Consider the following 14,347-nt stretch of genomic DNA (forward strand, 5'->3'; position numbering starts at 1 on the left):
TGTGCAATGAAAAAGAATGTAAACGGGTTAGAGTTCGTGTTAAAATATTTTCCAACGCCAAAAGGGAGAAAATGCGAAAAAAACGATAAAGAAAAAAATCATACTTAACACGTCAAATAATTTTATTATTTTTATTACTTTAAGCTAAAAAGAAAGAGTAAAAAATGAAAAACGAAATGAGAAAAACCGGAGAGAAATGCAAATAAAAGCAATTCATCATAAAACATAATGCGGATATTTATAATGGAACAGTTACACAAACAGCTCCAAAGGAATAAGTGAAAAAGCGATGGTCGTTTCAAGTCAAGACGACTCCTAAGCACTTAACATATATATGCTGGACATTTCTAGCTCAAGTTGCCCTGATCTGTTGCGTAATATAACTTTTGTACTTCAAGTTTAGAACTTTGCTTATTTATAGGTAAAGTCAAGGCAATGTATTTTTCAATTACATAAAGTACATTGTCCCTCTCATTAGTTGTTCCTTATGTACAACTACTCTCCTCCTACAAACATGTCCTAAACATTCTCCAGTCCATGTCATTCCCTCACAAATATCCTCTCAACTCAGGAACTGAACAAGTCGATGCAATTTTTTTTTTCTCTTCAAATAAAAATTTAATACTATAGCAAATCTATTTTACATAAATAAGTTTAATAATTGCTCAAACTGTAGCCTACAAGAAGAACTTAAATAGTACTTTTACAACGGAGATACAATGTTTTAATATATAAAAGCTTATAAATTATTTTAAATGATTAATAGAAAGCAAGAAGCGTTTCGTACGAAAAAATTTTCAATTTATACAGACAGTCTAAATATTATGGGAGTTGCTCTAGAAACACTTGAGGCTCTGCAAAATATGCAAACATTTCATGTTAAAAGACAAAAAAAATTCCCAGTTTGCGTGTCGACAATGAATACTCTGCTTAATACAAATTTATAGTTCCATAATTAATCCAAATATTTGTGAGAGTCATGCATAATGTGTACATGCACTTCTGGATGTCCTGGATGTCCCCCCAAATAAATTGATAACTTTAGTATGAGGAAGAGTAGAAGTGTAACGTAATATGCCTTCTTATCATGCACTGTTTCAATAGCAAACCGTTATGTTTCGAAAAATATTCCAAAAAAGCCCTTAAATCAATTATCGCCTAAACATTATCCCGTACTTTGAGTATATAGTTTCCAGCTGACGCCCTATTCTTTCTTTTAAATCCTTCCCAAATGGCTTTCACTTATGTGTGTGTTTTTCACTACTCTTCTAACGTACATAGACGACTTTTCAGCTCCACTATCGGAGATAATATTATGGTACAATTGATTTATCATTCCTGCATTAAAATCCACACAGCCTTTAATCAGACTTTAATACGTCTATCGTAACACGTTTTCAACTTTAATCATGAAAGTTTAGTTGGAAGCCTAAAGTTTGACGCACAGGTCGTTCTCCTACAATTGCCACAAAAAAAAAAAATGGAAAAAAAGATTTAAGGGCAACTGTCGACCACTCCGAAATGTAGATCTAAAAGTCACTATAACCTATTACTGTAGCCGACAGAAGCTGAATGAACTAAATCTTGAACGCCTTTTTATTTGAGCAGAGTGCTTCTTATGAAATAATCTAGAACATATTGGGTGTGATAGTAAATCGTAAATAAAGCTACACAAAGGCATCCCTCACCTAATAGGGTACACTCATACCCAGTCCAGATTGAATTAATAGTCAATTTAATAGTTATTCCCATATTTCAATTTAGCTACGAAAGCATTCAATTTGTGGAATAAATAAATAGGAATTTTAATGTTTTCAAGTCTCAATGTTTATGCCCTACGTCACTGGTGATAAAGGATATATTAAGTTTGTGCGGACGCATGCAAAAGGACTTGAGGTAAATACCGAACGATTCAGCACCACCGTTTAAAACTATTTAAGCGCGTCTGTCCATCCGTCTATTTGTCAGTCTGTCCGTATGTCCATCTGATTTCGCTATTTTGATGAAATTTTGTACACTAATGTGTTTAGCCCAAGCACAAACACTGTTGAAAATGGTTCGATTAGGATCACTTTATCGACCACTCGGCCTATAATGTGTCATTTTGATAGGCCCTTATGTGAAAAAATATTTTAATTTTCAGTATTTCGCGAAAAAAATCCCCGGGGTAATAGTATTTAGGTGTTCTCGATTAGTGTAAAAAATTGGGATCCGATAAGGCTATTTTTTGAATTCCACTCCTTATAAGCGTTCCAACGCAAAGCAAATCTTTATATGATAAGAAGGCCCAATTTTCAATATTCAAAAATCGCGCCTAACAATAACTTGACATAAACAATAATCTTAGCGAACTTGAGCCACATAGGCCTATTTTCTAGATCCCACCGCACAAAAATGTTTAAGTCTTGGTATTTTATGATGAAAATTGATTCGTAAGAAAAATTTTATATAAAATTTGTAATAACTAGGTCTTTCCTTTGCTTCGACTGAACCATCTAAACGGGCTCTCAGGAATAGCAAACACTTCTGTGGCGATAAGTTATCGAGTTAGCTAAATTTGGACCGCGTTAGCTGACGTTTTGAACTTTCTCCTATAAAAGGGGTTTTCATAAAAATGTCCTTTTAGATAAAAATAATGTAGTATCACAAAAGTGAATAAATGTGTCTATATTAAGCGAAGTGGTTTAGGATCGGTCGTGCCCGGTATAGAGTTCTTACATGTTTTTAGACTAATTTGGCTTGGTTCGGCCAATATCAAGACAAAATAAGGTATTCAATTCTTATACTTAAACTAAGTCAAGCTTGCCGTCTTCGTTGTAAACCTTAAAAAATGCTTGAAAAATACTTGAACCCATAAAGCATATGGCACAGTTCACGTTAAAGTTAATGAAAAAGTTCACATTAAATGTTGTTTTTCTTTCAATTTTGCAAATAACTAGTTTTTTAGATTGTGAACACGCAGTCACGAGGAAACACGTGATATGAGCGAAACCAAGAACTATTATCAAACACAAGTAGCGTATTATAAAAATTTTTTTTATTGTCCCACTTACTGAGTAAATTCTTGGAAATGATTCTAATCAAAGGGTAATTGAAACATTAAATTAAAATTTTTTGCCGTTTTTTTTTTTTGTTCTAATAGTTTATCTGACTTAATCACATTTACGCCCTTCTAATAGTTTATGTACTTTTTCTAATTAATTTAAATTTAATTATCTTCACCAAGTTTTCCCAGCCTACTCTTCTGCTTCTTTTATTACCTTCAACTAAAATTGCAATTTACGTCTTTCTCTACCCGCTAAAAGTGTTTTTTTTTTTATAAAACATCGTCAGGAGGTAATTACACAAATAATCCGATAATTCATTAGCTTAATGAGAAAAAAAAAAAAAAAAAAAAAAAAAAAAAAAGCAAATTTAATAAAACAATCTTGAACATTACAAAAGCAAAAATATTTTTTTACTTATTTGTTTTTTTATAATAAACCGGAAAACTTCATATATCCTTTAAAAAAAAAAAGAGAAGAAATTTTTACTGCAGTTCCTAAAAGCTTTTTTCTTATACATATTCCTTTTAATTTCTTATCTTAGCGACCTTTAATAATAAATTAAAAATATTGAATAACTCCTGCTTTGGGGATAGGAAGAGTGAAATATTAAAATTTTACATTATATATATATATATTTAATCACCTTATGTTTATAACCGTCGCCAGGCATTTTTTCAATCCGTAGAAAGATCTTATGTTAAGAAAAAAAATTTTCGATAAAAGAACGTTTCAATCGATATAAACCGGACCGATTTATACCTCGGTGCACTCGCTGGCTAACTGGTGCAACTTTTGAAACGGGCACAAACAATAGAGAAAATGGAAATTTCGTAAATGTCTTCCAAATAAGGATAGGAAGAAAAGGTAAGGAGTAAGGAGGCGTTTCGCTATAATCAAAACGCAGACAAAATGTCTTACCAATTGCATCCACTGCACAGAGTATAACATTCATGACGTCGTAGGATGACATATAAATATCGCTAGTAATGACAAATCCCTGCAGGTTTTCTTCATCTTCGAAATGTCTTAAAATTCATGATATTCCGATCATTAGTGAATCTGTTACAGCTGGCCTAGTGATTTCCGTGTATTGATAGTTGATAATGGCAGATGGTATGGTGGGAAAAAATACCGTTCAAGCAAGTCAGCGGTTTGTCAAGCGTTACCGTACAGAGATATATGACAGTGAAGTGAAAATCAACTGTTGAAGACTAATGTTTATGGTCAGGTTGTCTCAAGCCTTTTCTAGTCGATGCCACAATCAAAGGTTTCAATCTAAACACGACTACGAAGTGTTTGGTAATAGATCGAGAAAAATCAATTGAGATAAATCAAACTCAAATTAAAACCCTTGATAATGTAAGGGTGAAGAAAGTGATATAATCGGTATTGGGAACGGCCCTATCATATTTACAAGATTATTGCCGAATCAATATTATTCCCGCCGCTGGTTGTATATAGGGTTTTAGCATTCGCTGCAACAACTTTTGTTCTCTTCTTTCCTTCAGATTAGTCTTGGCGATATAAAAGCTCCAACTTGATCTTTAAGTAGACAACCAATTAACTCTAACTTTTATATTTTCAGTTTCTTTCTTATGCTTTCAAATTTTTTATCAAGCAACATAAGTAATTAGGAGATTAGAAATTGCGATCTTAAATGTTTTAATTGAAGAGTTCATTTACAAATGCATAGTAATCATAAATAAATTGCTACTCACACCCACACGCAAGCGAAAAAAAAAAAAGGGGGGAGGGGGGAAGACGTCCGAACTGAACGAACAAGCAATTACATGCTAGAGCTGGGAGGTAGGCGTAGTCTAAAGCAATTCTTTTAATTTTCTGCTGTCGATTGAATCGAATTGATTTGAATTCATTTGGTTTCAACGTATAATTCAACAAAAGCAAGATAATTACACAAAATCTTTAATTAAAACTTAACCTACCGTTAACTGTAGGCGACTTTCAATAAGGAAGCGTCTGTATATATGAACAATATGGAAGCGCACTTTTCTAAAGAATGAAAGTAAGAAAGAACTTTGATTAATTTTACACACAATGCATTTAATTATATATATGGCATTGTTCAAAGAATTATAGTAAATTTACACTTCGATTACACGAGGATAGATTAATGAGTGCCCCATGTTTGGAAGTGAAATGAATAGAAGAAGAAGAAGCATCCTGCTTGCTTCATTTTATTAATCTAATTGACAATGAAAATTCCATCTGAGTAGGGAATGTTACTAAGTTTAAATTATGGGAAATGCTTGCAGGCAACCTATGGACCCTAGGCAATCATATCTTTCATTCGACGCCCCAATCCCTTTTGGTTTTTGCTAGCATTTCTCAGAAGAAAGTCCGTTTCACTAAACTTTTCGCGCTTAATTCCTAAATATTTTTTGTGCTTAGCGTAACAATAGCAACAATTTGTTGAAATATTTCAATGAGTTTTTCCGCGATAGACCGAGCGAAGCTCTGCTGCGCGCCTTCACCCGCGGAAGATTTAGAGAGATAAAGGCCGAGTCATGTGTGCATTGTTGATTTTGATGAGGCATCTTTACCATAAGCCAAAAGCTTACAAAGCAATTGCTTTCGACAGAGTGAAAAAATATTAATGCACTCTATGAGGAGATCGCAGCAAATATTTGCATGTTTTACGAAAGTGACCTCGTGTAAATTCCACATCGTTTCTGTCGATTTCTTCTTCCGAATTCTGTACATAATGCGACAATAGGAAGAATCATTATTGCAAAAATATTTTTTAAATCTTTGGATGTTGGTCCTCTAAGATAGCAGCGCAATACAATTTGCTAATAAACTAATTGTTAATTTCCTGAGCGAAGCTATTTAGCCGAGTCTTAGATTTGAGGAAAATGGAAAGGGTAAACTTTATTTTCCATCCTCTTTATCATCGTCGCACTATTGCACCTTAAGGAAGAACATACACAGCCTTTGTTACATATTTCCAATGAAATATAATGAAAATCTCCCGTTTTTGCAAGCTCGACGTAATGTGCCTTTTCATAAGTTACGCATCCATTCAGTAATCTAATTGAGCATTGTCTATTATCTGTGCAGTTGTGAATGTGTATAGTATGTATAAATGGAGGCATATAGATAGTTATTTAATAAGATACACTCGAATTTATTGAAGTGTGAAATTTATGTAATTATTCTCCTGTTAACATATCATATAAATGTGTGTCTTTATTATTTACAATGTATCACTAACTCCAATATCAGATATCTTAAGGTATCCTTTTTTGTTTTAATGCATACAAGTCAAAGAAAACTGAAGTGAACTTCATTCGACAGCTGGTATAGGTAGATAGTAATTAAGTTGAAGTTTTTACATTTGCATTAAGGCCAAGGGAGAGCATCTCTGGTCGAAGCTGCATTATTTTAAGTTAAGAGCCGGTTTTCGGTGAACGACGGAATTTGCGAATCATGTTTCAGCGAAAGCTTGAAACAAATATGCCAGGGATTGTATGTTAAGCAGTTTTCTGCAGAGGTCTGCAGGAAAGAGGAAAACGCTGGATATCACTTATAAAATTTTAATGTTTCAATCTATAAATCTGTGCGAAAACATGAGACCTTCAAACTATTTTTGAATCTCTATCGAAGAAATCTGGACAAGAACGACTGATTCAAAACTTGAAATCAAAAGGGGAAAGTTTCGTCTTTAACGCTGATCGCGATAGGCTTCCACACGGTTGACCATGCCCTCGAAATTCGGTCGTACACTGATAGCAATTAAAGTGGCTGTACAAAGCAATTCAATATTCGTATGGGAGAGAGGTCGTGACATCATCTCATCCTCTCCACGATTTTCACATATTTTCGCAGCCAAAATACTACTTTGTACGGATTTCTATAGGAAGCTATTAAAATTGCAGTTTTTTTTTTACATTAATGATACATTTTATGGGAAGTAGTTCCAAAAATTACCTGATGAAAGTCATTATGCCTTACACCGCTTGCTGGACAAGTTTGTGCCGATGTCATTGAAATTCGAGGAGACTTTGAGCTATACCTATCTTTTATTCTACTGATCGATCCAAAGTCACTTGTCTGCCCGTCACTCTGTGTGTCTGTCTGTCTCTCTTGTTTATTTTGTGCTCAACTTCTGAAAACCACTTTTTCGCCCACTCTTCATATAAAACTTTTGCTTTTGTAGATTCATCATATAAATAACTGTATGAAAGAAGTGGTGCAACATATTTACGGTATAGTGTTTTAACTTGTTTTCCACTGCGTTCGTCGTTGGGCCAAAACACATGAGTGTGGGAAGCTACTTCAATATATCTCAAAATGCGATCTGCATGGATTTCGGCCAAGAACAAATGAATCACAGACTGACAGGCGGACTGACAAAATTAAATGAGAAACTGATTCTGATAAAGTACAAGATGGACTTTTTCCAAGTCCATTGTCGCGTGACATATACATCTATGCAAGCTTAATACACTCGCAACCATAAAGAGCATAGAATGTCGCTTAAATTGCTTCATAAAATTCTTTTTCTATAGCAATAAACCTATAACATTAGTTTGAAGATTTGACTTCCATAAGCTTGATACCCCGCACTGAGAATTCAACAGTTGTTTTTACGAAATGCTGAACTTTTAATAGCTTGTTGTCACATAATTTTAGAGGAAAACTTGGTTTGTCTACGTTTGTAATAAAGTCATTATTTCTGTTTGATGTATGTAAATAACTTCAATTTCTACCTTTCTTTCTAGTTATATCTGCCTAAAGAAATTTCGAGGCTTTTTTTACCATTCTTTGCCACAGTTGCTATATAAAATCTTTTGGAATGTAGAACAAAAGCATAGATTTTTTTTTTTTTTTTGTTCTTTACTTTTTTTAATGATTAGGATGAATTTACGTAGTCAACGACTAAGCAAACAAAGCCATCTTTGCCGTCTTTGTTTGCTACATAACTCAAGTTTCTATTTGTTAATTTTCGCTAATGTAGTCATCAGTTTTAATGAGTTCGTCAATCTTTGCTCATTGACTGGCTAGTTTATTGTCCGTTTAAAATAAAGAGAGTTTTTAATTACAAATTTGCTAAAAATTTAAAAGTATTTAAGAAATTTGCTGGATGCACGACAGTATATAAAAATTGTTCTAAAAATTCACTTACTTTAATTGAAGCTAAACAGAGGTAAACAAGAATCGTAAGAAAATAATCTCAGATTTCTTTCTTAGCCGGATTTGTGAGAACTTGTAATAGTGCAAGCAAAGAGTTACTAAAGGAATTTATCACCGATTTTCGCCCGACCAATCCTAATACAAAGAAACAATATAAATAAATCGTAAAATTTTTTGTTTTCCTATTTAGATGAGGAAAACTTTTATATTCACTTTGTGTCGAATTTTGAGTAAAGCATTAATTTCTTATCAGCTTTTCGAGAAGAAAAGCGAGCAAAATATTTTATTTAGAATATCATCTTTGGCCAGCTCCTACTTGTTCCACTGCTGCTAAATGAGTTAAAGGTATGACCTGGAAATAAGCATTAAAAAATCCGTAATGCGTAAGTCTGCATGTGTTGATCTGCATGAGTAACGGATCAGCATCTTTTCGCATAAACATTAGCTGCAATTACACCTAGAAGACACAATTTCGGCTTCGCGGATATTTTTAGTTTAAACTTAAAATAGTGTAGGACGGGGTATGACTTTTATTTTTCGAAAGCACCTAAAACGTGCTGCCATATCGTTTCAAAAATTACGTAAAGACATTGTATCATAATGTATCATGTGGGGTATGTAGCAATTCTTATATCCGTTTGGTACAAGACTATATTAAGTTTGTGCGTAAGCATGCAACACGTAGCAGCACTAGACATAGATCCCCCTCGTCTATCCGTCTGTCTATCTTGGTTTCTTGTGTTCACTCAACATATCGTAGCTCTTGAGCTACGTTGATGAACTTTCGTACACCGACATTTTTTGGCCCAAGGACGAACGGTATTTAAAATGGTTGAACTGTCTTTGTCCGGCGACTTCTTATACACCAGCCTATCTTAAGCAGTCTCTGTATGAATAAGTGTATTAAGGGAAGTATTGTAGGATATTTGATGGTGGGTCGTGTCCCACTATAGTGTTTTTAGTTGTTTTCCTCGACCACATGCTGTAATTGAATTCCGTCCCTGTATTTTGCTCATCCCTTCGCCTTAAAGTAGATGATATGACAATTATAAACGGCTTTTCACATACCAACGCATTTTGTTAAAGTGTAAGGAGTGGTTCGGTGCAGGCGTCTACTTCTTATTTCAGTTTTTTTTTTTTTTTTTTTCCTTGTAAGCCCTTTTGCAAACTTTTATTTTAAATTTTATTTTTTTTCTATTTTTATGTTTATTTAAATAAGATTACGGATGTATAAAATCCTTGTTTACATAAAAGGAAATTTCTTACTTACTTAGGCTACACTTCCTAAATAATTTATATGAAATCGTGTTACATACAAGCCAAGTGTGAATGGATACAAATTTGATTACAATGGAATAACTTGGGAGAAATATCTAAACTTTAAGAGTTGGACATGTTACTAACACTATATTTTTTTTTTTCTTCATATAAATTTCATTTCATTTAAAATAATAAAAACTCGAACATTTTATATATTTTCTTAATTTAACGGAAACTGTTGCCCTTAGCTGTTTTTTTTTGGATTACTCTCAAAAGAATAAAAAGTTATGTTTTTTGTGTTTCCCTTCCGTCCTGGCGTAACTTTACTAATGAAACTAAAAATTACTTGAAGAAATTTTTATTTTCTGACAATATTCTCTATAAAGGATAACTTAAGTCATTTTTCTTTTTTTTAAAAATTTTATGAAAATATATTCCATTTGCAAGGAGAAGCCTCGTTTAAGCATTCAGTCATTGCTGCTTCCGCTTCTTTCTTCGCTGCTTAAGCATCAAATGTAGAGATATATTTTCCATATATAAAATATTTTTTCTAATTTCGTCTAGACAAAGTAATAAAATGTTGATATCATTTTAACTGTAAATGCACTGCGTATGAGTCATGTTTCGTAAAAGCATTTTGCAAAATAAAACATTGCAATTGGATGAGTTGTAATGCTCGCGTGCGAAAAGATATGCTAATCAAGTGAAAAATTTTATTCTCTTTGAGGAAAAGTTGAACGACACACCGAAGAAACTTTCTAGTCTGTCAATAGAATGATCCGCATCGCTGACTAAACTTTTAGATCGATATTGGCTATCGGTTGTAAGTTACCTATGAAAACTTTATTAAAGCTTAGAACTTAATATCGACTCAATGAATTGACTGTGAAATCATACAAAGACTTTATTCCTGAAAGGCGCTCGAAAGTGCCAAGCTTAAAGAAAGTATAACTTTTTACAGATCTTACCATTTGGCGGTTGCAATGTCCAAGCAATATAGGCTTTCAGAACAATCTTAACAATGCCAATAATCCAATGTGATTTCCAGCCCTTTCTAACGTGGCAGAAGCATCATACAAGCAGACAATTCTTTAAAGGATTTAATAAGTTCTATACGATGCCGAATACCTTGCCTTCTTTTTTATCACACTATAACGTGGGGTCAACAGAGCCTAGACGTGTCTTGTTTATCTTATTTGATTTAATCCACTCAAACCATCATCCACTTGTGCTTGGTCAACAAAAGCCCATTTATTTGCTTTGAGGAGTCTGGCAATAATGCAAAGATTCAAGTTATTGTTTTATAGTAACTGTGGAACTCCAAAATCCTTTACAGCACAAAGATAATTCCTTTACTGCATTGGTATTTATATCTCCTTACACTGAACCATTTGTGACAAGTGTCTGCAATACCTAGGAGGACTTTTTATTATGCCAATCGATACAGGATTATTTTTCATATTCATGTGTGCCGTACTTAACAAAGCAGATAACAGAATTTGTTTTACATTGAACAATCATTTCGTTATCGTGAATTCATGTATATGGAAATATTATTCGATTTTCTACGAGTAGAGCGAGAGAGATTTTCTCCGGTCCTCCGCGTACATTCGCGCACACTTAATGCGTTCTTGTACTGAAAGTGGAGTACGATGTACAATTCTTCACTTATAATCTTTCTCAAGAAAATCAGGTGACAAATAATGCTTTCTAACAGCATACTAAATAGTCTGGCTATCTAGTCTATCTTTAAAAAAAAAAAAAAGAGATGATTTTACATTCAGTCCTAGGATTTACTTCTTTGGTACTAACAATAACAAATACATGCGAAAAATTAAGATGACATGGGACCATTTCTTGCGGTTTTCCACAAAATTAATCTTTAAGTTTTTGTTTTTTGTCATCTGACCAATTACTCGGGTAAGGTCTCCTGTTCGCGTAATATGCTAACGATCGGAGAGTAGTAAGCAAAACAATAAGAGACAGGGAAGCGGACACAGGCCTGTGGGTGTTTGCCCAATCGGTAGGTGTTACGCCAATTGCGCTCTCACTATAACTGCAAGCAAAATAAATTTTACCGCATTGAGACTTGAACCCAGTGAACACAGTCTTCGTCGCGATTTTTACTTATGCGACTACTCCAGCAGATAAAAATGATAAGAAATGACTAGAAGGGCTACTTCTTAATATGTGCTATTAAGTAATAGTGACTCGACATGTGAATTTACTGGACCATATACGTTTGTTTTTCAGATCCCTTTCGATGAAAGGTAATCTTAGCCTTTAGATGACAACACAATCTAATTCGCGGCGCATCACAACGAAGAAGAGTTAAAGAGCTGCGTTAAGTGAAATAGAGCAGGATATTTAAAGGCCAGCTTTGATCGACTTTACTGTTTTCTTTTTTTTTTTTTTTTTTTTTCTTTAAATTCAATGAACAGATTACGAAAGACATCAACTTTTCTGATATACCAATGGTTTCACGAAAGCTTAAAACTTTTTGTAGATAGGGTATACAGCAACTTTACCATAAGCCCATTTAAAGTTTATCGAAAATCTAATTATTACCTTAATCAATAAAGTAAAACGTTTCCGTCCTTTGAAATTTCCTTTAATTAAATAACAATTATACCTCGCCTGCCTACCAACCTTGCAAAATACTCTACCACTGATATATATATTTTTAATACCATCAGAGAGAAAAGTAACATTTTTTATTCCCTCTTTCCACATGCACTGCATGAGGGAAATTTCTGAAAATTATTATATTTATAAATTAAATAAAAAGCAAAAGAAAAAAGAAAAAAAGGAAAAGGAAAAATGAAAACTAAATATTTGCAGTTTTCATATTTCATATATATATATATATATATATATATATATAATATAAAAAAAAAAAATATAATATTTTCTGTTTTTATTGTTGCCAACAACTTACCCAATATGGAGAGAAAATGCCATAAGATGAAACACCATTTAAGTGCAATGGTGGAAAAGTTTTTGTTGCAGTTTAAAATTGAAGTAGACTTTGTGTTGATGGTTGTGGTGAGGGTGGTGATGGTGGTGTTGGTGTTGGTGTTGATACTACTGGCGGCACTGGCGGCGGTCGTCGAGTGCGACGATAACGGCGACCAGAAAATATGGTTAGTGATGGTATTTGTGATAAATCTAATAAAATTGCTTGTGAAAATAAAACGTAACGGACTTGTGTTACTATTAAAACAACTTCCACTGCTATAGTTGTTGCAATAATTTTGGGCACTGCGAACATTATTGTTGTTGTTATTATTGTTGCTTTGCTGAGTTTTGTTTTGCCGACACTCAAAGCAAATGTTTTTGTAGCTGCCTTTCTCATTACAACTACTGCATATACAATTGCTAATGCTACTGCTACTCCTCCTGCTGTTGCTGTTGTTGCCTCTGCGGCCGCTCCTGTTGGTGATGTATGAAGAGCCTTTAGTAGAGGCCCGCTTAATACTACGCCAAATATATGCCATTTTTTATTTAACCGCTGCTGTTGTTTGCTTTTGTTGTTATCGTTTTTATTATTATTATTATTATTGTTGTTGTTGTTGTTGTTGTTTTTTTAGTTTTTATAAAGTTTTTAGCTATGCTCATTTCTCAACTAAAAAGTTTCCTATAGCAAGTTTTGTTATTAATAACTGGCAACCGCTAGAGTTTTATGCTTTTCGCCACTTCTTTTTTATTTGCTTCTAATTTCAAACAAACCGGTGCGCTAAATACGTTATGGCTTTTGTGAGATCTACAAATATAGCGAAAATAAAATTTATATTTTCTTTCTTATCCCGGCGGCTTATCTAAGTCAAGATCATCTTTTCTTTCTGACAGGGCTTCAAGTCGCTTATATAAGATCTAGCGGCAGCAGATCATAAGAACAATAAATACAACGAAACTCTTATTAATAACAACATCGAATGTATTTTCTAGATTCTCGCTGTCACTTTTAGCCCTAAAATCAATGAAAGTTGAGTCTAGTAAAACTTTGCTAATAATAATACCAAGTGTATCTTAGTGATTTTTTTTCCTTTTTTTAACTGCAAGTGATGTTAACTTGTAAGACTAGACTAAGTACAGACTTATAAGAAAGCACCTCAATGGATAAGCATTTTCTTGATAAGAATATCGGGCGTGTCTTCTTGATATCGAAAGCTGCTGCAGAGAAATAAATTCGAAGACTAAACGCGTAGAGCACTAAGCTTCTAAGGTTATTGGCAGATGTTGAATGAGTTGTTAGAGATCCTTTGCCTACCCGGTTAAACTAGGAACTGTCTACTACCTGGAAAGTAATGCCCCGAAATTGTTCAGTAAAATGCCCTCAATGACTTAGCAAACGCATATGCTACGTTATGTCATAGTGCAACGTAACTGCAAAGCTAACAAGAAGTTTTGTTTGCCGAGAGTAAATCAGATCAGCCTACAGGCTAATATACCTTTTTGTACTAATGTCTTTTTTTTATTTTATTTATTTTTTTTGTATTTTATGAGAATTTACTTTCTCGTACAGCTTGCTGTCCGCCTCTGATGATGTTGTCGTTATTGCTGCTGTAACTCTATTTTCATGCAGTTGTTAACTGTTTACTATGCACCCTCTATTTTTGTGGATTTCTTTCTTCTTCTTCTTCTGCTTCTGCTTCGAGTGCTGTTGCTATTTTTTAGTTTTTCCTTTATAAATATTCCTTTACAGTTGCAATTTAACGCTTAGGTTTCTTTCGGTCCCACTGTTGTTTTGGTTTTCTTTTTTTAATTTCAATTTCATTTTTGTTGTTGTTATTGTCATGATATTTATATATATATTTTTTTTTTCCGTTGGATTTGTCTTTCAATTTGTTCGCATTACTTTTTCTGATGTCTAACTTTTATTTTAT

At 33.5% G+C, this 14,347-nt stretch overlaps 1 protein-coding gene across 1 annotated transcript in view; it reads right to left on the bottom strand.

Annotated features, from left to right (window-relative positions):
- The window catches only part of LOC119633294, a 54,582-nt gene extending 40,661 nt beyond the window's left edge, over positions 1-13,921 (bottom strand). Inside the window, exon 1 of the mRNA XM_038026780.1 lies at positions 12,400-13,921. Coding sequence (XP_037882708.1) covers positions 12,400-12,958 — 559 coding nt within the window. The 5' untranslated portion in view covers positions 12,959-13,921. The remainder of the gene's footprint in view (positions 1-12,399) is intronic.
- Between the last annotated feature and the right edge of the window lie 426 nt (positions 13,922-14,347).

The sequence above is a fragment of the Glossina fuscipes genome, unplaced genomic scaffold (assembly GCF_014805625.2).
Source record: "Glossina fuscipes isolate IAEA_lab_2018 unplaced genomic scaffold, Yale_Gfus_2 2, whole genome shotgun sequence".
In the NCBI taxonomy this organism is placed as follows: Eukaryota; Metazoa; Arthropoda; class Insecta; order Diptera; family Glossinidae; genus Glossina; species Glossina fuscipes.